Source organism: Pleurodeles waltl, chromosome 5, assembly GCF_031143425.1.
Source record: "Pleurodeles waltl isolate 20211129_DDA chromosome 5, aPleWal1.hap1.20221129, whole genome shotgun sequence".
NCBI classification, from domain to species: Eukaryota; Metazoa; Chordata; class Amphibia; order Caudata; family Salamandridae; genus Pleurodeles; species Pleurodeles waltl.
In genome coordinates, this window is record NC_090444.1 from 628493215 (window position 1) to 628515585 (window position 22371).

Here is a 22371-nt window from a genome sequence, read left to right on the forward strand (position 1 = left end):
ACAATGGACACGTAGGCGGTGAAGCTATTTAGAACGTTAATTGTTTTTAATTAACCTATGTGGAAGATGGTAAAAGAGGCAATCATTCAGCCGACAGCAATCAACAGCCACATAGTGAATTATTTAGAACAGTTCTATCTGCTTACTTGCACTTAGATGCAAGTCCATGGGTTACAAGGCGAGAATGCGGATTTTGGCTTATATTGTGCATTCAGCAGTCGTGTGCTAACAAAACTGAAGAAAATGAAATACTGTTTGCCTTAGTTATTCATGATGTCCCACTGGCATGAGACTCTTGTACACGGCTAGCATCTTGATTATTCAGTTTGACATCTGAATAACAAAGTTGGACTTTGAGTAAAATATAGGCACATTCTGCACATTGTGTCAAAAAGATAAAGTAATAAAAATTCTCAGTATCAGAGTCTGTGAAGTGAATGACAATACACAACACGCATATAATGTATTCCTTGTAACTATGGATTCTTGTTCTAGTAGTGGAAAATGTTATTGGAAGAAAAGTCTGACATTGATAGACCTAACCATTTAAGTGGCCTAAACAGTGCCTTTGGGACGGTTTTCTCAACAGCTTCAGTCAATCACGTTCAGCAGTAGGCCAGGGAAATCCCAGTAACAGAAGTCCATGAGCTCCAAAGCCTCTAAGTCCAAACGCCCCACTCTGGAAGTGCTTGCAAATGAATTCAACGTCTTCTGAGGTCACTCGTCTTTCCCCAGGGAGCTTAAGATGGCAAACAAGACCAGGCTTCTGTGGTGCCCTGCCCACTAAGGAATGGTAAATGAATATGGAAATGTGTAATCCCCCCCCCCCCCTAGAGCATTCTGTGGTGATTCTTTAGCAGGGATGTTGGGCTTCCCAACTTTTTGTCACCCTGACTTTCTGGCCTGACACTGTTAAGTGGTACCTGAAATCACAGGGAAAACCAGTGAGTGGGGGATTGCTCCTGATGCTTCGGGACTTTCCTCAATGTGAGAGCTACTTTCATATCTCTGTTGCTCCTATGGACTCATCAGCATTTATTTGCTTTTGTTTTGTTCCTGTTGTTTAGTGCTGAGCTCCAGGAGTGTTGTCTTATGGCTTTGTTGCCCCAAATATTTTGAAGTGGTTTCTAGTTGCTTTTGAAAAGTAAAATTCTTAGCTCTTGCACTCTACTTCTTCAACTTTTTATTAAGGGCGGACTATAAGGCTCTAGGGGGTCTTCTTTCACCAGCACTCTACAGATCTCAAGACAGATCACACACCCTACTTGAGCATCCACTTCTAGTGAACCCAGAACAAGCACCAGTCAATAGGAGTCCATGGGGGCCTCTTCTTTCAGTGTTGCATGCAAGCCCACCCACCACCTTCCCCCAGAGGGAGTGAGGAAGCAGGGGCAACTAGGTCTAGATACAGAGTCCAATCAATTCCAAAAGGCATAGTCCAATCTAGTCCAAGCATACAAGTCCAGAGCTGGTCCTCCAGTCGAAGCAGGAGTTAATTAATGCTCCAGTTCCATGTTATATTTTCCGGGGTTCCATTCTTGGCAAAGACTCGGCCCCTGTGCAGCAGTTTAGATATGGAGGTAGAGCATTCTAGACGATGGGCATCCATAACCAATCCAGAACTGCTATATCACCACTCTGTCTTAATTGGTATTTCCCAGTGGTTCCCCACAGGCAGCATTCTGTGAACTTTCAAAAAGAAGGAATCAACCAAGGATCTGGAAGACCTTTTTTCTGACACTAACTTCTACCAACCAAAACTGGTTTCTCCCTAAAAAGACCTCAAAGGGAAATCCTGATTTTACTGGTGCCAGAGTTCTGTATGCCCTCTCTTTGTCTCCGTGAGAACAATATATACGGGATTTTCAGAAGGAAGCAGCTAATTACCACATGCATATCACCCACCCCTCAGGTGAAGGATAATGCTTCTAAATGGACCTGGTGTTCAGGCAGAGGCTTTGAATTGCCAACTGAGCAGTGGAGTAATTGCCTCCGGTGAGCAGGCAAGTTCAAACCCTAAATCTCATTAAGGCTGGCTCAGGGAAATTCGACAAATTTAAGCTACACGAGGAAATCCATTTATGTGAAGATTGATGCAAAATAGACATTAGTACCCAGGAATATATAGAAAACGTCACATCAATTGATCTTCTAGGTGGAACTAACCCAAAGCTATATTTAAATATTTTTTCACACAGAGCCTGAATGCAGTTAAGCACTATTGACATACATCTCAACTAAAATGAAAGGGCACATATCTTTTTGGATTCTCAATTTGATTATAAGGACAAAGTATAAAAACGTTATTCTGAGTCCCCTCTTCGTCATGGTAGCTGTGGACAGATAGCAGTCAGACAACAATCGTCCTTGCTCATCCTCAGCACATGTGTTCATATGTACACCCGTTTGCACGTATGTTCATGTGTCACCTGCATAGAACCTCTTAATCCAGCTATGCAGCAATGTACCCTATTTTAAAAGGTTGGCAATATTGGTTACTGCTCAAAACATAAATTGACAGCATGTAAAAATCCGTTAATCAGACTTACTCACAGTAGAGGTCCAAAAAACATGTGGTCCAAAAGTGAAAAAGTAGGGAGTTGAAGGGGACTTTATAGGTCAAAACGTACTCTCTTACGAGAAGATTTCATGACTATTTATTGTGAAGTTTGAATGAAAGAATCATCAGTAGTTGCCCCAGTGTCTCAATGTAACTATCAGCAATAATTTGGGCTTGAATATATGCACACCCATTATTGATTTACATAGACCGAGATGCGTATGCTCTAGGCTTCTGTGAGTCACAAAACTGTAATACATCAACTCTGAAATTAGAAGGCAGCCTACTATGAACACACTTTGTCGTCTCTCCTGTGGTTCCTCTGGATCAGATTGTAATGCCAAGGGCCCGGTGAATGTCATTGTTTAAATTGAGTACAGATTCACCCACATTAGCTCTATTTTAAACTGAGCATGAACCGATTTTCCCCAAATAGTCATCCTTGAAAATCGCCCAGTATGTCCACAGATCCTGTCATCTAGGTGCACCTCCTCTTGGTGTGCATGAACTAGGTGCACATCTCCTTAGTACTCATCATCTATGTGCACGCCAACATGCTCACCTCCTGTAGCTTACTTACCAGAGCTTCGTCAGATGCACATTACCTTGTGCCCCCAACACAGATTACTCTGTCCTTCTCTGTGAAACATCACTCTGTTCCACCCATTGCACAGGAATGTAGGATTGAGTCTGTGCTTTTCAGTCCGTTTTTGATCATTTTATATATATATATGTATATATATATATGCAAAAAAGAGAATAGAGAACTCTGGGTAGTTCCCAAGTTTAGGTGGAGAGCAGCTCTAGTAAGGAGCACCCTGCAACTTGCAGGGTGCTCCTCTCCACCTAAACTTGGGAACTACCCAGAGTTCTCTATTCTCTTTTTTTGCATAATTTATGCGGCACTCTAACCCTGAAAGGGATTTGTTTTGACTTATACTGGGTGCTCCCTTGTGTCTGGACAAAGCTAAACCTCTCTGATGAGCTCTAATGAGAGCGAAACATGTGTCAGGGGTTGCTTTTATTCATTCCAGGTTGGCTTGGATGGTATTTTACCAGTCCAAAGCTGTAATACTGTGCCTGGAATAGTAAATGGCTTTTGTCATTTTACAGCTCGGCAAGGTTGACACTGTGTCAAACCTATGCTTAAAGACTTTGCTGTACAAATGGCAAAAGACTTTGTCACTATCTAGCTCGGCGTGGATAGCACTGTGCTGATCCAATGCTTAAAAACTTTGCTAGATAAACAGACATTTGAGGTGAGCAAATCTAGAGTGTCGCTGGTGTTGCAGGGTGCTCCTTACTAGAGCTGCTCTCCACCTAAACTTGGGAACTACCCAGAGTTCTCTATTCTCTTTTTTTGCATAATTTATGCAGCACTCTAACCCTGAAAGGGATTTGTTTTGACTTATACTGGGTGCTCCCTTGTGTCTGGACACAGCTAAACCTCTCTGATGAGCTCTAATGAGAGCGAAACACGTGTCAGGGGTTGCTTTTACTCATTCCAGGTTGGCTTGGATGGTATTTTACCAGTCCAAAGCTGTAATACTGTGCCTGGAATAGTAAATGGCTTTTGTCATTTTACAGCTCGGCAAGGTTGACACTGTGTCAAACCTATGCTTAAAGACTTTGCTGTACAAATGGCAAAAGACTTTGTCACTATCTAGCTCGGCGTGGATAGCACTGTGCTGATCCAATGCTTAAAAACTTTGCTAGATAAACAGACATTTGAGGTGAGCAAATCTAGAGTGTCGCTGGTGTTGCAGGGTGCTCCTTACTAGAGCTGCTCTCCACCTAAACTTGGGAACTACCCAGAGTTCTCTATTCTCTTTTTTTGCATAATTTATGCGGCACTCTATATATATATAGGGCCGTATTTATACTCTGGTTGCGCCGAATTTGCGTCGTTTTTTTCGACGCAAATTCGACGCTAAACTAACGCCAACTAACGCCATATTTATACTATGGCGTTAGACGGTTCGGGCGCCAAAGTGCCCGGAGTGTGCGTCATTTTTTAGCGTGAACCCCTTCCTTGCGTTAATGATATGCAAGGGAGGCGTTCCCGTCTTAAAAAATGACTCCCAGGCCTTTACGTGGTATTTATACTCCCGGGCAAAAGAGACGCCCGGGAGTGGGCGTGGCTAAAAACGGCGCATTTGCGCCGCTTTTTAACGCCTGGGTCAGGCATGGCGTTAAGGGACAAGTGGGCTCAAAATGAGCCCAGAGTGCCCTCCCCTGCCCCCAGGGACCCCCCCTGCCACCCTTGCCCACCCCAGAAGGACACCCAAGAACGGAGGGACCCACCCCAGGGACATTCAGGTAAGTTCAGGTAAGTATTTTTTTTAAAAACATTTTTGGCATAGGGGGGCCTGATTTGTGCCCCCCTACATGCCACTATGCCCAATGACCATGCCCAGGGGACAGAAGTCCCCTGGGCATGGCCATTGGGCAAGGGGGCATGACTCCTATCTTTACAATGATAGGAGTCATGTTGATGGGGGATGGGCGTCGTTAAAAAATGGCGCAAGTCGGGTTAAGACGATTTTTTTGCCTCAACCTGACATGCCCCATTTTAAGACGCCCTAACGTCATTTTTGCCCAACGCCGGCGCTGCCTGGTCTACGTGGTTTTTTTCCACGCACACCAGGCAGCGCCGGTCTGCTTGCGCCGGCTAACGCCATTCCATAAATACGGCGCCCGCATGGCGCTTCAGAATGGCGTTAGACGGCGCAAAATTTTTTGACGCTAAACTGCGTTAGCGCAGTTTAGCGTCAAAAAGTATAAATATGGGCCATAGTGTTTGGAGCGCGTGGATACCTATAGGTTTGCTCATCTGTTTACATGGTCGTACATCTGATATACGTGTGCATTGGTCAACACAAGTTATGTGCTCAAGTCAGTGCTTAATTTGTGCTTGTTGGCACCGGCACTTATTTGTGAGGGCCGGGGCTTATTCTTCTGCCTCAAGCATTTGCTGCGAGCAAAAGACACATATGGGAAAGACGGAAGAAGGAAAAACTTAAAAGCGTCATACAGGGAGAAAGTAAAAAGTTGCAGGATGAGCTGAAGGGGCAGGGGTGGCCGTAAATGGATTGAAGAGGCCCGAGGTGGCTTCAGGATTACGCTGCCTCAGTATTCAGTGCTAGCAGATTTAATTACAGCAGCCTCGTGTTTAAGAGAAGGGCTTTGAGCACCGGCACCTCTTTATTTACAAATTAAGCACTGGCTCAAGTGCTACACAAGAAAGCCTTCTGGGTCATAACATACGACTCTGTAGCATCATTAAAATCTCAATGTAAAGGATGTCACTCACAAACTTTGCACAAACGTTGACATTCAGAACAAGACTGTTTTCTCTTGGTCCTCACCATAATGAAGCTTGACGATGAAAGGATGATTGACTTCTGCTAAAATGTCTCTTTCCATCTTTGATCTCACCCGATCTCGAACTGTATTGAAAAAAGGACACATGATCAGGAAACCTTTTAAAATGCAAGGGTTGTTCTTTAGTTCAATTAATGGCTTAAATAACATATCAAACATTCAAACGCCCGACATTCCCGTTCTTTATGTCACTGCTCTTAATTAAAATTGACATTTTCTCTTTATTACTGGTTATGGGAGGACTTAGTGTCAACACATATGCGAGTACATCTAACACTTTATATGAATAAAACAATGATTAATCTTAGAAAGGGCAGTGGGAGATCTCATTAGTTTGAAGGTTGTGTTAGTACATTTCATGCCCTTCAATTGAAGTTTTTGATAAAGCAATTGAGTGGGTGCAACTAAATTGAGATCTTTAAAGGAAGGCTCCTAAGTGAAATGCGAAGTGTGGTGACAGCAATAGGGAGAACTATCTCTAATATCAGCACTGACTCATTGCATTTAGAGTATCAGGCAACGCGCTTACTGGCGTCCAAATTGATTTGAGTCACTACCCTTATATCTCAAAAGCCATAAAGCTCACCCAAACTGCCTATCTTACAAACAAATGTCTCTGAAAGTTGTTGCTCTACGTGCAGCAAACGATTTTCCTTCATGTTGACATAGCCTGAAAATGGAAATCTTGGGCGTGATTTCCTACACCTTTTTGCAGTTGCAAAGCCTGCAACTCACAAAACTAGAACAGTGCTTCGGGATGTTAAGTAATAGTCTGGCCGAAGCATTTTGAACCGTTTGCAGTCCATCGTCAAGTTGTTTGAAGATACCTATATATAAGACATTGGAGTAATCTAGCCTAGAGGTAACGAGTGCACAAAACCACTGTTTTCATGGTGGGAAGTGGTAGGAATGGGAGCACCTTACGTAGGGTTTTTAGAACACCAAAGCAGGTGTGGATGACTGTCTAAACCTGTAATGAGAAAGATAATTGGGAGTCAAATTTGGTGGCACATGATGGTGCATCTAATTCAGCTGGCCACCAATCATTCATTCAGAGTTGGGAATTTGGACCACAGATCAGTATTGGAAATTAACTTTAAAAGATTTTGGAACATCCAATTAGGGACTGATGTCATACATTGAATTAAGTTGAGTCTTGTTTGTCCATTGTCGAACAATAGTGGTACAATTAATTGTGCATCATCTGCATAAGAAATCACTTCAAAACCATGTTCCTTGACAAGTCTGACAAGAAAAGCCATATAGATATTAAAGAGGGTCAGAATAAATGTGGACCCATGGGGGACACCCACATCAATCTGATCCAGAGAGGAAGAGTAAGAAAAGATTTTGACAATTTGATTCCTATTCAAGAAGTTTGTGAATCAATCCAAGGCAATGCTTCCAACACTAATTTCCCACAGATGATGTAACATAATCCGATGGAAATGGTGTGTAAGCCAGCCGAAAGATCAAGCAGTATAAGCTCTGCGGTACCCTTATGTCCAGTTGGTGTTTTAAGCTCTCTCTCACTATGAGCAAAAGTGATTCAGTAGAATGTGCTGCTCGGACTCCACACTGGGTGAGATCCAACAACATATTAGTGTCAAAACACTGAGCAAGAGAGGAGTTAATGAGATTCAATCATCCTAACTGCTGTGGGTAGTATAGGAATAGGTATATAATTTGCTGTTAGAAATGGGGTCTTTGGTTGGCGGTCAGGTTACCCCCTGTCCAAGCAAGGACCCTCACTCTAGTCAGGGTACCCCCTGCTCACCCCCTTGGTAGCTTGGCACGAGCAGGCAGGCTTAACTTCAGAGTGCTAAGTTTAAAGTATTTGTATCAACACACAAAGTAATTCAGTAAAAACACTACAAAATGACACAACACGAGTTTAGAAAAATAGAAAATATTTATCTAAACAAAACAAGACCAAAACGACAAAAATCCACAATACACAAGCCAAGTTATTGATTAAAAAGCAAAAAGAGTCTTAAATCCTTGAAAAAACAGGTAAAACACTGTTAGCGATGAAAAGTACCTGGGTAGCATCAAAATAACATGCACGGGCGAGTGTGTGTCGAAAAAGGTAAGTGGTGCGTTGATTTCTCACCCACAAGCGAGCTCGTGCGTCGTTTCTCATTCTCCGGTCAGGCCGGCGTGCGTCGTTTTTCCACCCTGCAGGGGAGCGATGCGTCGATCTAGGCAGCACTCGGGACCAGGCAGGCGTTGCATTGTTTTTCCGTGCCCAGCAAGGTTTGCGTCGAAAATCCTGACGCACGGTCTCAGCAAAACCACGCAATGTGGGTTGCGACATTAACAGCCTCCATCAGCGGGTGTGAGCATCGTTTTTCCAGCTTTGTGTGTTGATTTTGCAGCCACAATGCCAGTGGAGTGTCGATTTGACCCGCGAAGCCGCCAGCGCGTCTTTTTTTAGCCGCGTCTAGGAAGGTGCATCAAATTTTTCCCCGCACGGCCGTCTGTGCATGGATTTTCAGTCTTGTTCTGCCTGCTTCTCCTTTCAGGGTCCCAGGAACTGGATGGGCACCACTTGGCAGAGTAGGAGTCTCTCCAGGGACTACAGGTGCTGGCAGAGAGAAGGCTTTGCTGTCCCTGAGACTTCAAACAACAGGAGGCAAGCTCTAAATCAAGCCCTTGGAGATCTTCACAAGAAGGAAAGCCACACAAAGTTCAATCTTTGTCCTATTGCTCAGGCAGAAGCAGCACCTGCAGGGTGGCTCCACAAAGCACTGTCTCAGGCAGGGCAGCACTCCTCCTCAGCTCTTCAGCTCATCTCCACGCGGAGGTTCTTCTTGATGTCCAGAAGTGATCTAAAGTCTGTGGTTTTGGGTGCCCTTCTTATACCTACTTTGCCCTTTGAAGTAGGCCTACTTCAAAGGAAAGTCTCTCATGCTTGTGAAATCCTGCCTTTCCCAGGCCAGGCCCCAGACACACACCAGGGGGATGGAGACTGCATTGTGTGAGGGCAGGAACAGCCCTTTCAGGTGTAAGTGACCACTCCTCCCCTCCCTCCTAGCACAGATGGCTCATCAGGAAATGCAGGCTACACCCAGCTCCCTTTGTGTCACTGTCTAGAGAGAGGTGCAAGCAGCCCAACTGTCAAACTGACCCAGACAGGGAATCCACAAACAGTCAGAGTCACAGAAATGGTTTAAGCAAGAAAATGCCCTCTTTATAAAAGTGTCATTTTCAAACACACAATCTTAAAAACAACTTTACTAAAAGATGTATTTCAAAATTGTGAGCTCAGAGACCCCAAACTCCAAATGTCTGTCCACTCCCAAAGGGAATCTACACTTTAATCATATTTAAAGATAGCCCCCATGTTAACCTATGAGAGGGACAGGCCTGCAACAGTGAAAAACGAATTTAGCAATATTTCACTGTCAGGACATATAAAACACATTACTATATGTCCTAACATATAAAACACATTACTATATGTCCTACCCTAACCATGCACTGCACCCTGCCATTGAGGCAACCTAGGGCCTACCTTAGGTGTGCCTTACATGTAAGAAAAGGGAAGGTTTAGGCCTGTCAAGTGGGTACATTTGCCATGTCGAATTTACAGTTAAAACTGCACACACAGACACTTCAGTGGCAGGCATGAGACATGATCCCAGAGCTACTTATGTGGGTGGCTCAACCACTGCTGCAGGCCCACTAGTAGCATTTGATTTACAGGCCCTGGGCACCTCTAGTGCACTTTACTAGGGACTTACTAGTAAATCAAATATGCCAATCATGGATAAACCAATCAGTAATACAATTTACACAGGGAGCATATGCACTTTAGCACTGGTTAGCAGTGGTAAAGTGCTCAGAGTTCAGAAGCCAACAGCAACAGGTCAGAAAAAATAGGAGGCAGGAGGCAAAAAGATCAGGGATGACCCTGCGTAAGGAAAAAAGTCCAACATTTGCCAAATTTGAAGTGTCCACGTTAGGTTTCTTTAGCATTGGAGTTACTACTGCAGAGTTCCATGATGCTATAATTAAAGCAGATTAAATAGATTAGTTTAATAGAGAGCAGAGGGGAAGAACAATGGTAACACCCAATTTTAAAATCTGTGGAGGACATCAGTCATTGGGGGAGATCCTGAATAATATTGAAATAAAAACTTCTGCATATCTTGATTAGTGATTGGAGGAAATTGCCTGAATGACAGACCATCTTTGCTCATTTCATTCAGCAATGGGACAGATTCTGGTTCATCAAAAGAACAGAACATTGACAAGATCTTATCCTTAAAAAGGCAGGCTAAGTAACCACATAATGCCTGAAATCAATCAATGAAGTCAGGACATAATCACAGCAGGTGCAGTGATAGATTTAACAATCTTAAATACTGCCTTGTTCGAGTGCTTTGCTGACTCAGGGCCTGATATTGATTTTTGGCAGAGGGCAAAACTCTGTCACATACCTGATGGATATCCTGTCCGCCGTATTACGATCCCGTTATATGCTATGGAGATCATAATATGGCAGAAGGGATATCTATCAAGTTTTCAATGGAGTAACCCTTCTGCTGAGATCTAAACGAGGCCCACAATCTTAGATGCATAAAAATGTACTTGGCTTGCCTGATTTCTTTCTGATACAAGTTCACACAGGCTAAATATGCTTCTTTGTCTGTAGCCATTAGCAAGAGGTGCTATTCCCTCTCCAGTTGGCGTCTCTGACGTTGTAAGATAGAAGATGTGTGTAGCATGTGTGAATGCATGGTTGTAAGTAAGTGTGTGTGTGGGTCTCCCCCTCCCTGCCAAAAATACCAGCCGCCACTGCTGCCAAAGATCTGCTGGCAGATTAAAGTCCTTTTATTTTCCCAGATAGATATTTCACACCTAATTAACAAAGGCCTCATTGCACCCCACATGTGGTATTTTACCCTCTTGTCACTAGTGTGTTTCGCACTATATTACTGTGGCCTTAGTAAACTGTCATCTATGCCATTCAGAATTAACCATTTATTACCATGTTTGGGAGCAGAGCATGTGAACTAGGAGACAGAAATGGGAGGGGGCAAGCAAAAAGTTGCAATTATCTATGTGTTATAATGGGTAGCAATACAATTATCATTAAATGCTAAAATATTTAAAAAGTTTGTTTATGCAGTATAAATTAATAATATTAGTGTATTCACATACACATACATGTATAGAGAGTCACTCCTAGTATTTCTATTGTCAAGCGAAATACCAAGAACTACATACTACATAGACCCAGAGCCTCAGTGAGTCAAAACACTTTAAGATTTCTATATATCTCTTAGCATCTGGTGAAGTTACCTTGCAGGAGTTTATTTGTTTATTTTGGTGGGCTGTGGGTGTGGTAGCCCTGTTTGATCCTCCAGATCTTTTGCATATGGCTTGCAACTGTTCTTTTCTGAGACACCGCATGGACGCAAATGAGTTGGGATTGTCCTTGAATGAGGCATCATACAGTCTGGCATGTTGAAAAGGAGAATGAGTACTCTGTAGCACCCCACAGCAAAGCACATAGAAGCAGCATACTGACTGTGTTCTGCTGTCAGCACACTTTACTGGGACATAGGCCGGATGATTTGTAGGGACCAGCCTGAAGTGCATATCTGCTTCATTCATAGTTGCCTGAATCATAGACTGGGTAGTTACCACTCTATTCCAACACTGCAAATACTTCAACCTTGATCTGAATGACTGTGGTTATCTGTTTCTGTTCCTTAGTTTTCAAAATTATCTCTAGTGAACTAATAGTTGTTGATTGTTCCAGAGACCTCATTTATCGATGCAGAGATACAATTGGGGGGGGGGGTCAATTTGCATATCTAATGCATTTGTGAGCAAAGGGTGAATTACATTGCTGAATAACATGCATATTAATCAGATAATTTATAATGAATAACTGCATTTAGTCAGTTAATATGAACAGCACCCAAGTTAATAAGCTATGTCTCTTAAGTTAGCCACATTTCTAATGCCACCTTGAACATCAAATGTATGTGTCTAAGGCTCAGGGGCATGTACATTTAATTCTCATTTGTTTGCACCTTATGTGTTTTTCTAATTCAGCTGCTTGTTGCTACCTAACTTATAATTTATTGTTGTGTGTTAGATGACCAATAGAGTAGTTATCATTGAAAGAAGAAGATGCCATGGTGGGAGAACAATTTGTGGGAAGAGCTGACTGTACCCAACAGTCTGTCCAGTGTAACAATCTAAGAACATAGCCATGCATGGACAACTGTGCTGTCCTTTGGACGAGGGGAGTTTACCTGCGTAAACTAGAGTAATGTGATTGGCTCCCAAGAGTGAGAATGAGATTGGCTCCCAAGAGTGAGAATGAGATGTAATGTTGCAAAGCAGTGCCATGTTGAATAATAATGGTGTGCGCTCCTTAGATAAAAAGGATCCTTCTCACCTCTGCTGATCTCCACAGCCCGAGTGTGAAGGAGTTACGCATAACCATTCATATTCTCTCATCTTAGACCTTTACTTGGTGTTCCGAAGCTGACATCTTCTCTTATTTGCCTAACTAAAAGCCCTTTCCTGACATATACCCACTTAATTTAGATTGGGGATTTCCTTTATGGAACACAATTTTTGGATATTTTGTATTGTTTATATAGTTCTTGTTAATGTTCTAATTGTTCTTATTTCAACATATCGGCCCTTGGATCTTTTAAACCTGGAATATTGATGTTTAAATTTGAATATTTACCCAATTAATTACCTTGATTTAGGTAAATATGTCAATAAATCCTTAAAAAACATTTTCCTCAAATCCCCTTGTCATTTCCTGTGGGGCCCCAATAGTCTTCACTGTTTATAGAAATGTCCCTAAATGTTGACTTCTAGACCTTGTTGTCTTCACTTTCACCACCTTATACTGCCCAGTACACAGATCAAACCGGTGCTACTGCTAGTAGTGGTGCTATTGTCAGCTCCTGTTGACCCAAATGCGATTCAGATTAGAGGACCACTTCTAACTCTTCCTGTTACAGTTGCACCTGCAGAGACAGCTACTACCGAAGCTGTCCTGATTGTTCCTACCCCTGTTCTGTCTGTTTCTGCACTAATGCCTCCATTGTGTAGTCATGCCAGCTTAGTAGCTGTTCCCCTTGTACCTGCCTCAGTGACATTTGCCCAAATTCCTGCAGTTCCAGGAGCTATAGGTGGAGTGATCATGACAGACAATGGCTGCCATCAGAGAGGAGGCCAGAGCCTGAATCGATCTCTGTTGGGCCGCCAATCCACCATGGATGCCCTGCAGAAATGCTATTCATTGCTGCATCTGGGATGCCAGCCCCTGGATGGCATTCACAAGAGTTGACTGCCCTACAGAGATGGATCTCAGGAGGTCAATAGCCTCCTCACTCAGAGCAGCAGGGTTCACTGGGGCAGGGCCTGAGGTACCTGTGGCAAAGGAGATGCCACATCATGGCCAAGGTCTGGGGGCTCATACAGCTGTCCATACTGGGGCAGGACCCCATCCACCAAGTGCTCCAACTCCATCGAAGTGAAGGCAGGGGCCCTTTCCCTGGTCACACGGGCCATGGTAGGTTCCAGACACAGGTCACAGCAGCACACACAGTGTAGCTGTTGTCGTGTGGAAAGTCAGAAATCAAGTGAGGTTATAGACAGAAAATGGCGGTCACACATTGGCCACTGTACTCCATAGAGCACCATATTAGCCAATTAGGAATTGCACTGCGGTGCAAGACTGCCTTCTGCCACGATGCCCACTTCCACCTGTCTCTGGATACAGGGCAGGCGGTCGCCGTTTCATGGTGGTAGACTACATACAGATCTTCCATAACTGCGTCATTTATGAAAATTGCCCATACATTGCTATTCCTACTGTCCCATCACATTAATACTGTATGCACACTGAGGTCGTGGTTCCATTGATCAAATTGTGACAGCCTACGCACTCTTGTGTCTCTTAAATACCTACCACTGTGGATGAATAGGAGGAGGAGACAAACTCCCGTGTACAGACCCCCTGTAGACTTGCACATTATACTCACCTATAGACTGGACAGGGCCACAATCACAGAGCTGTGTGCCCAATTGGAGCCTGACCTGATATCAGCTATCTGCTGGGATCCCTCCTCTTGTGCAGGTTCTATCAGTGCTCCATTTCCTGGCAACTGGTTCTTTCCAAGTGACAGTGGGCTTGGCAGCAGGAATGTCACAACCAATGTTCTCAAGTGTGCTGGCAAGGGGATGGTCTGCTTTGGTGAAACACATGTGCAGCTATTTTTCTTTCTCCCAGGTGGAAGATTGGCCACCTGTATGCGGGATTCTATGCAATGGGACAAATTCCCAATATTATTGGGGTGACAGTACACGTATTGCGTTTGTCTCCCCCTGCCAGAATGAACAGGTGTTCAGGAATCAGAAGAGTTTCCACTCACTCAATGTGCAAATGGTGTGCCTGGCGGACCAGTACATCCCCCATGTCACTGCCAAGTATCCTGGGTCGCTGCATGACGCCTTTCTTCTGAGGAATAGCAGCATCCCAAATGTGATGGCCCAACTACAGATAGGTGTGCCAGAGACCCCAATCACTGTATGTCAATGTATGCCTTCAAGTGTTATCCCCATAGCATTGTGTGAGGCTAAATGTTGTCCTTCAATACTTGCAGGTGACTCTAGCTTCCCAAACCTATTGTGTCTCCTGACCCATGTGAGGAGTGTCAGGACAGGGGCTGAGAACCGTTATAATGATGCACATGGGCGAATGCCAGGTTCAGATGTCTGCATCTGACTAGTTGATCCCTGTGCTACTCACCCGAGAAAGTCTACCTTATAGTAGTGTCATGCTGTATGTTGCGCAATCGGCTTTCAGACAAAATGTGCCTTTTCTGCAGGTGGAGGGGACTGGAGATGACCCTGTGGCAGCAGTGGACCCTGAGGATAGGGAGGATGAGGAGGCAGAGGATGAGGATGAGGACAACAGAACATCAGTTATCAGACAATACTTCCAATGACACACAGATGAGACAGTGGAACTGACTATTACTCTGGCTATTGATGTTTTCTGTGTGGCTCTATCAAGAAGGCATTCACTTCCTTTGCATCTCGACTTACTGTCACCTAAAGCTGGTCATTTTACAGAAGTTGGTGATATGACAACAGTGTCCTGATTTGTTTACTGCAGACAGCTACAGGTCATTAGTTGTATGCTATCACACTGTTGAGATCATTTGCACTAGATGTGACTGTTCCCATAAATGCACATTTTCAACACTTCAAATGGCGTCACTCAAGTAGTGTTCAAGAGAGTTTATTGTAGTGCAAATAATTGACTGAAAAGTGCAATGGAATGGGGTGATGGTAGAGGAAAGTCCAGGTTATTGTTCCAGTCTGTTTGTAGCACAGGTCCAGTGTCCAAGGGGCCATAGGAAGGGGACCAAAGGCAGTTGAAAGTTGACAAGGTGTCAGGGTGGGACACAAGGGGGACAATCAGGAGGGTCTCATTTCTAAGCAGTGGTCTTGGTCTTGGCAAGTGTTTCTGGCTTCTGCCTGGGTCACAGGGAGCGTCTGCGGGGTGGTTCACCTTCTGGAGGGGGAGGGGTGCTGGTGGCCTGTGGGCCCTATGGCGGGGCCTCCTGCCCACTAGCTGCAGCGGAAGTGGAGGGCTGGTCAATTCACTGGATAGCGGTAGGGACCCGCTGGTGTGCTGTTGATTCTCTCATGATGTTGCCCATGTCTGCCAGCACCCCTGCTATGGAGATCATGGTGGTGTTGAGAGCCGGTGTGTGAAGTGGGATGTGTGAGGGATGTATGGGTGTATGTTGTGTGTGTGTGTCTAGTTGCCGCAGTGGTCTTGGTGTCAGTCTGGTGGCAATAATTGGTATTCGAAGAAGGTTGTGGGTAATGTGGGTGTGTGTTTTATAGTGCTGTGGGTGGGTGGGTGTGGTATGTATGAGTGTCAGGTGTGTGTTTTTGGTATTGGCCAATGTTTTGTAGTTTAGTATTTGGGTGTCCATTCTGAGTGCGCTGGTGTGTACCGCCAATGGTTTACTGTCATTGAATGGCCGCTGTGGTGATTCATGGGTCATAATGTAGTGGGCGTTCTTTTGTTGGCGTAGCAGTATGGGTGTCGGTACCACCACCTTAGCACTGACCTCTGGGCTGGCGGATTTGTGTGTGTGGCAGTATTATGTCAGAATGGTGTGTGTGTCATAATTTGGCGAATGGCTGTTCGCCTCCACAGCAGTATGCTGGCGGCGGTCACAGCAGTGGTAAGCGGGATTTACCGCCAATGTCATAATGAGGGCCAATGTGTTTTATTTTGGATTGTAAAAAGTTTTATTTTTAAAATATTAATTTAATGTATATAAGTTGTTTTTTTAATTATTTGGAGTTGTGTTTTATTAGTATAGGAACTTCTAAAATGATAACAATCAAATCATGGATGTAGTAATTTTAAACATGACTAATTATATAAAAGAGTTTGATTAATTAATTTGTTAGTTTGGTGTTTTATGTGTATACAAAGCATTAGGTTATGATAATGTTAGAGAAATAGTTTTTATATTCTGTAGTCCTTAGTTGTTTATGAAGAGAGAGTGTATTTGGTAGCAAGTATTTGATACATTTGACAAGTTTGTTTGGATACTTCAGTGCACAATGCTTATGCTAGAGATTGCCTTTGGCATGGTTCCTGATGAATATGTTATTTTCAAAAGCAATTCTATTAATTGGTGATGGGTAGAATGACTCATTCCTAGATTGTATTTGAAGAAGCTATGCTTGCATAGCATTATTAGTGAACAGTTGTAAACATTTTACCAGGGTATGTTAAATTTGGTTAACTCTACTGTCCTTTATGATGAATGCTTCCAATCCGAGTGCCTTTAAAGTAGTCTAAAATGGATGTTATATTTTCCTGATTTGCTTGATGGAATAGTGATTCTTGTAGTAAGCCATAATGTTGTATAATTTCTGTTGGTGATACATATACTAGGGCAGCAATATTTTTTTTATTTCAAAGGCAAATTGAGTATTTGTAAAGTAGCCTATACGTAATGATGATTTTTAGAGTAGCCCCCTTCAGGCTTCTTTAAAATTATATTATTAGCCTTGTATTGTTGTATGAGGATGCATTGTAAGATTTTTTTAAATCATTGTCTGTTCAAAACCAATAAATTTTTGTGGGTAGTAATTATTAGTCATCTCTATTATACATTTTATTAATCCATGATATATGGTGCTTTATTTATTTGGGAATAGCCCTGTGAGGTCTGCATATGAATCTGGTGGTAGTTAAGATTAAAAATGCCATCATCAATTAACCAGGTAGGACATTCTTTTAGATTTAGTACACCACTAGCTGTGCAGAAAATGATATTTTTTGTAAATTCATTATCACAGAGAATAAAGTTCCTGTTTGAGTGAATTATTTTTAGATGGCCTATCCCCTCCACTATCCATGGCATTGCTGTGACATATTCAGTTCTTCAGGTTTTAGTAGTCTTTTTAAATTTTTAATGACGGGTAACTGCAACATAACTTCCTTAGAAACTTTAGAAGTACAGTCTTTTAAAATTGTTCCTGTTAGTGCTGAAAAGCTACTGATTGATTCTTTCAAAATTTGCACTCTATTGCAAATTTGTACATAAGGTATGCTGAGTAAATGATGCTTTCACATTCTTAGTATCACTGATGGTACTTGTAGAGGTGTGCAAAATTCTTGTGATTTGCTTTTGCATAGTTAAGCAAAATTTCAACACAATTATATATGATTACTCATAACTACACAAAATGAAAATCCATTACTTAGCACTATATTTCAGCACAAAATCCATTCTCACTTCAAGTTTTGACTCAAGGGTGCATTTAGCACTGAAAAAAAACATAGTGAACAACAGCCACTCACATTCTGTTTTGCCATTGTGTTTGCAGTAATTTTTACCCTCAATGTTGCATTTGCAGCAAATGTTTACCGCTAATGATGTTTAATTACAATAAATGGAATAATGGAATAATTTTGGGTATTTCACACAACAAGCATAAAGCAAAATTACCAAAAATACATAAATTGGACCAGGCTTAATGCACTTCCACTGCATTTTATGTTCTCCTTGCTGTTTTTATGAGCCATGTAGGTTAGCAGGGGTTTTTCTTTCTGTGATTATGTACATAGCTATATTGACTATTTTGGAGATTTGAATTATATAAATTTGGGAAATATATAATCCTTTATTTTATTTTAAATTGTTATTGTATTTAAGAGTCAATCATTTGCAATATTTTGCATTTAATGCTTACATTCCTTTTTCTCTTTTCTTTTTTTTTCTTTTTTGCAGTACTTGGCTGGTTTTTCACATTTTTTGAAATTTGTTTTTGATTTTTCACATGTTTAACTCTGTGTTAAGAAAGTCAGTGATGGAGGGAGAAGGAGAGGCTTTATAGAATGTTTCTAGTGCCCATTACATAATCCTGGAAAGACATTCTTCAGATAATTAGAGGAAAGTTTATTGTTATATTGTTTATTAAACAAGGAGGTGTGTTTGGAGGGAAGGGTACATGTGATGGTTAGGGTAATTAGAGATATGCGAACATGGCACTCCTCTTTGAAGGAGATTAAATAAAGAAGGCACATGCTTTGGTTGAGCTGTGCTGGATATTGATATGCTATTGGCACTATATATAATGTAACAATAACACTTGATTCTTTGCAAAAACTTTAATAAAGAATTATTGATGTTTTTAGAATGTTTTAAAAAATGGAAATGCATTTTAATATTTTTGACTATGTTTCTTTCTCAGTATTTTCATATACAGTGGTTTATGACATGTTTTAATCATAAAGCTGTATTAAACTTACTTTCTTTCAGGATTTAGTTGTTTTTCTCATGTAGAGTGATTGTCGAAGGTGCTAGAGTGATTCCACTCGGATACTCTCCTTTGCTGTGGGGAGCTGTAGAGCAGGTTGTGACCCTCATTACAACTTCTGTGTATGGAAAGGCCTGTTTGCCGAAGTTTTGATGGGTAGGTTGCTGCCAGTGAGGCAGTCTCCCTGCCAGGACCATTACAAGTTCCCGCTGGGGAAACTCAGTTTCTGCCCACAGGCCCAGCGGGAAATGGCCTACAGCATTGTCTTCAGCTCGTAATAGAGTCGGCGGCAATGCTGTAGTGCGCAGGTTGCACCAGCACTCATCCCAAAGTTCATTGTCTGCAAGTTCATGGGCAGTGCAGGGGTCCCCTGCACCCAGTCTCCGGCAGCCGTTTCATGGTGGTGCTACCACCATGAAACCACTGGCAGAGAAGGGAGTCGTAATCCCCAGGTCAGCGCCAGCACCAACAGACCGTTGTGTAGACCAAAAGTAATGGTGCTGGAAGTCGGACTACCACATTGGTGGCAGTCTGACCGCCACCCTGGTGGTCATTGGACCACCAGGGTCGTAATAAGGCCCAGTGTGTTTGCCTTGTTCTGTAGTTATACTTCTTCAATCTGTTTTCCTATTTGTAACTATTTTGAATTTTAATTTCATTGATTAATGTTGTATTAGGTATTAAATTTCTTTGAGGTATTTCCATATAAGAAAGATGCTATATAAATATTTACTTTTAATGCCATATTTTTTATATGTTGTTGGTATATTTACTTTTTATTTTGTGTTGTTCCTGTTAGCCTTTAGGTATTATTTTGTAATATTTGTTGATATTGTAGCAAATGATATGTTGGGTATCATTATTTTTGTTGATTTACAGTTGTTATAATTTGTTCTTGATGTAGTTTTTCCGATGTTAGGAATGTCATATTTTTGTAGTTGATATTTTTGTTACATCCATAGGCGTATAACAAAGTTGATGTTTGATTTTTTGTCCATTATTTTGTATCACAATATTTATGTGCTTGAATTTGTGTCACAGAAGCCCTGGGAGCAGTGGCTGCCAGGCTTCATTAACAGGCCAATCTCATTAGGCATTGTTGGAAGGTCACTGAACTTGGAGAGATGATGCAACAAGAGGCAGGTTTCTCTCTTCTGAAGGCGCATCACGATTTAATAAGAAGGCTTTGCCCTCAATGTGGTGGTTCACGGTTCTTGTTGTCCTGATGGACAAGCACAAGCAGATGATCTGCTGGTAGTCCCTCCCAAGGTGGTGGGGTGGATTAAGAATGTGGTAATCAACTGCAAATCTTTTTTTATTATTGCAGTACTTCACAGGATGAAACTGACAAGAGCCTTCCATGGAAAGGCATGCTTGAATATTTTCTCCAATAAAGAATGATGGCCTATAAAGCTATGAGGCCTCTGTCTATATTAGTGGTTTGCTGATCCTGCACACTATCTCCTGAGACCCTTTGATCGACAGCCTCCAGCTGTATAACTGCTGCTCTTTGTTACTGCAGTGTCATTGTCACAGGTGGCTTGGTCACCCTTCATTTAATTTTTTTCTCCTTTTCTTTGGGCAGCAATTATTCTATAGGGGTTGATATTTCAATATTGCCTTCTTGCTGTCCATCATCAATTTGCAAGATCCTTTTCAGTTCATACAACAATCTGACCATTCCAGGTAAAGATATGAAAAGGTGAAAATATTTGACAGAGGTACCTTGTGAGTGGCAGAAAGTCTAAGAGCTTGGAAAGATCTCTTCATTTGAAGAGAATTTGTAGAAATATCTGAAAAAATGTGTACTCTGTGGCCTTTGAATGTAAAGAGTTCAGTCTCTCTGGATTCAACCATGATTCACTTGTTTAGTTCAAGACGATGAACCCAAGTGAGGATATCCGGAGACGTGTTTCTTAGAGGAACCATTGATGCTGTTTGGTGGGCACTATCCAATTCTCTTCTCTAGAATCATTGGCTCCTAAACGCATATGAAATATTCTCTGTATATAGCTTCTGTGTTTTCTTCTGGATCCCAAGAGATTCCCTTCGGTTAGATGATGTTTCTGATGTTTCGTCAAGAGCAGCCTTTAAGACCTTCGAAGTTTTCTGACAGCGTTATATTTTGATCCTGTACCATCACTACAACCTGCCTAAAACAAATCCTATTCCATATTCCTGTCAGTCTCTTACAGCTGAAACACTATTTCACCACTTCCCTGAGTGTCCTTCTTGGCTTTATGAAGTCTTTGTATGAAGTACATCCTGAGAGAGCAGAGTTTTCTTAATGGTACTGAAATCACTTCTCTCATAAAACGTTACCCACACCTGTGTCAGAGCCTTGCAGTACTGTTGAGATGACACTACCATCCAGGAAGGTTGCATGCTTGGATTGTTCGTCTTCTGCTGCACTGGTCTCAAAAGTATCTCCTTTGGACATCCCTTTCCCCTTTAGGTGATTATTTTATTTGTATTTATGTTTGTTACTTCTGTAAGGCGTTATAATGCACTTCACACCTTTTTGGGGGAATACCAGAGCTTGGGTGGTGGAAGGAAAGGGATAGATTTTATAGAATGTTTCTAGTGCCCATGACATAATCCTGGAAAGGCATTCTTCAGGTAGTTAGGGGAAAGTTTATTGATCATTGGAACATATGGTGGTTACGCCAATCAGATATACTCGAACACGCCAATCCTCTATGAAGGAGATTAAATAAAGAAGGCACATGCTTTGGTTGAGCTGTGTTGAATGCTCATATGCTATTAGCACTATGCGTAATGTAACACTTATACTTCATTCTTTGCAAAAAAGTTAAACAAAGAATTATTGCTAAAAAGAATGCACATGCTTCAAAATGCAATTCTTTGGCTCTGCAGCATAGGATGCTACATGCATGGCATATGGGGTAATACTGAGTAAAGCATGACAGTGCCTGATGGTGAGCAGAAACTAAAAGATGTTTTGATACTCCATGTATCATGGTGATGACTCGCTTTTCAAGGGAGTTGTTAGACCTGGCATCCTTGGTGCTTTCCCCTAACTTTTTGCCCTGTGACCTCCTGTTTTGTTGACCTTGCTTTTTTTTGGCTTCAGGACTCCGGGCAGGATATCACCACTGATGAGTGCTAAAGGGTGTGTGCTCTTTCCCTAAAACATGATAAAATTGGCTTATCTATAATCGGCATATTTAACTTACTTAAAGGTCCCTAGTGAAGTGTACTGCCTGTGCCCAGGGCCTGTGAGTTAAATGCTACTAGTGGGCATGCAGCACTGATTGTGCCACCCTCTGCAGTAGCCTTTCAAACATGGCTTGGGCCTGCTGCTGCAGAGCCTGTGTGTACAGTTTTAAACTGCCATGTCAACCTGGCAAGTTAACCCCCTTGCCAGGCCCAAACCTTGCTTTTTAGTACATATGTCATCCCCTACATTTGGCTCTTGACAGCCCCAAGGGCAAGGTGCAATGTATTGAAAATGTCAGACGTACTTTTAAGTTTTACATGTCCAGGAAGTGGAAAACTCTTAAATGTGTCATTAGTGCGAGGCCTATTCCTCCCATAGGTTAACACTGGAGTTGGCT

General features: G+C 42.3%; 1 protein-coding gene across 1 annotated transcript in view; it reads right to left on the minus strand.

Moving 5' to 3' along the window:
- RPS6KA2 (ribosomal protein S6 kinase A2) overlaps positions 1-22371 on the minus strand; it is a 1517835-nt gene that overhangs the window by 915677 nt on the left and 579787 nt on the right. Inside the window, exon 4 of the mRNA XM_069234488.1 lies at positions 5929-6009. Within this exon, the coding sequence (XP_069090589.1) occupies positions 5929-6009 (81 nt within the window). The remainder of the gene's footprint in view (positions 1-5928; positions 6010-22371) is intronic.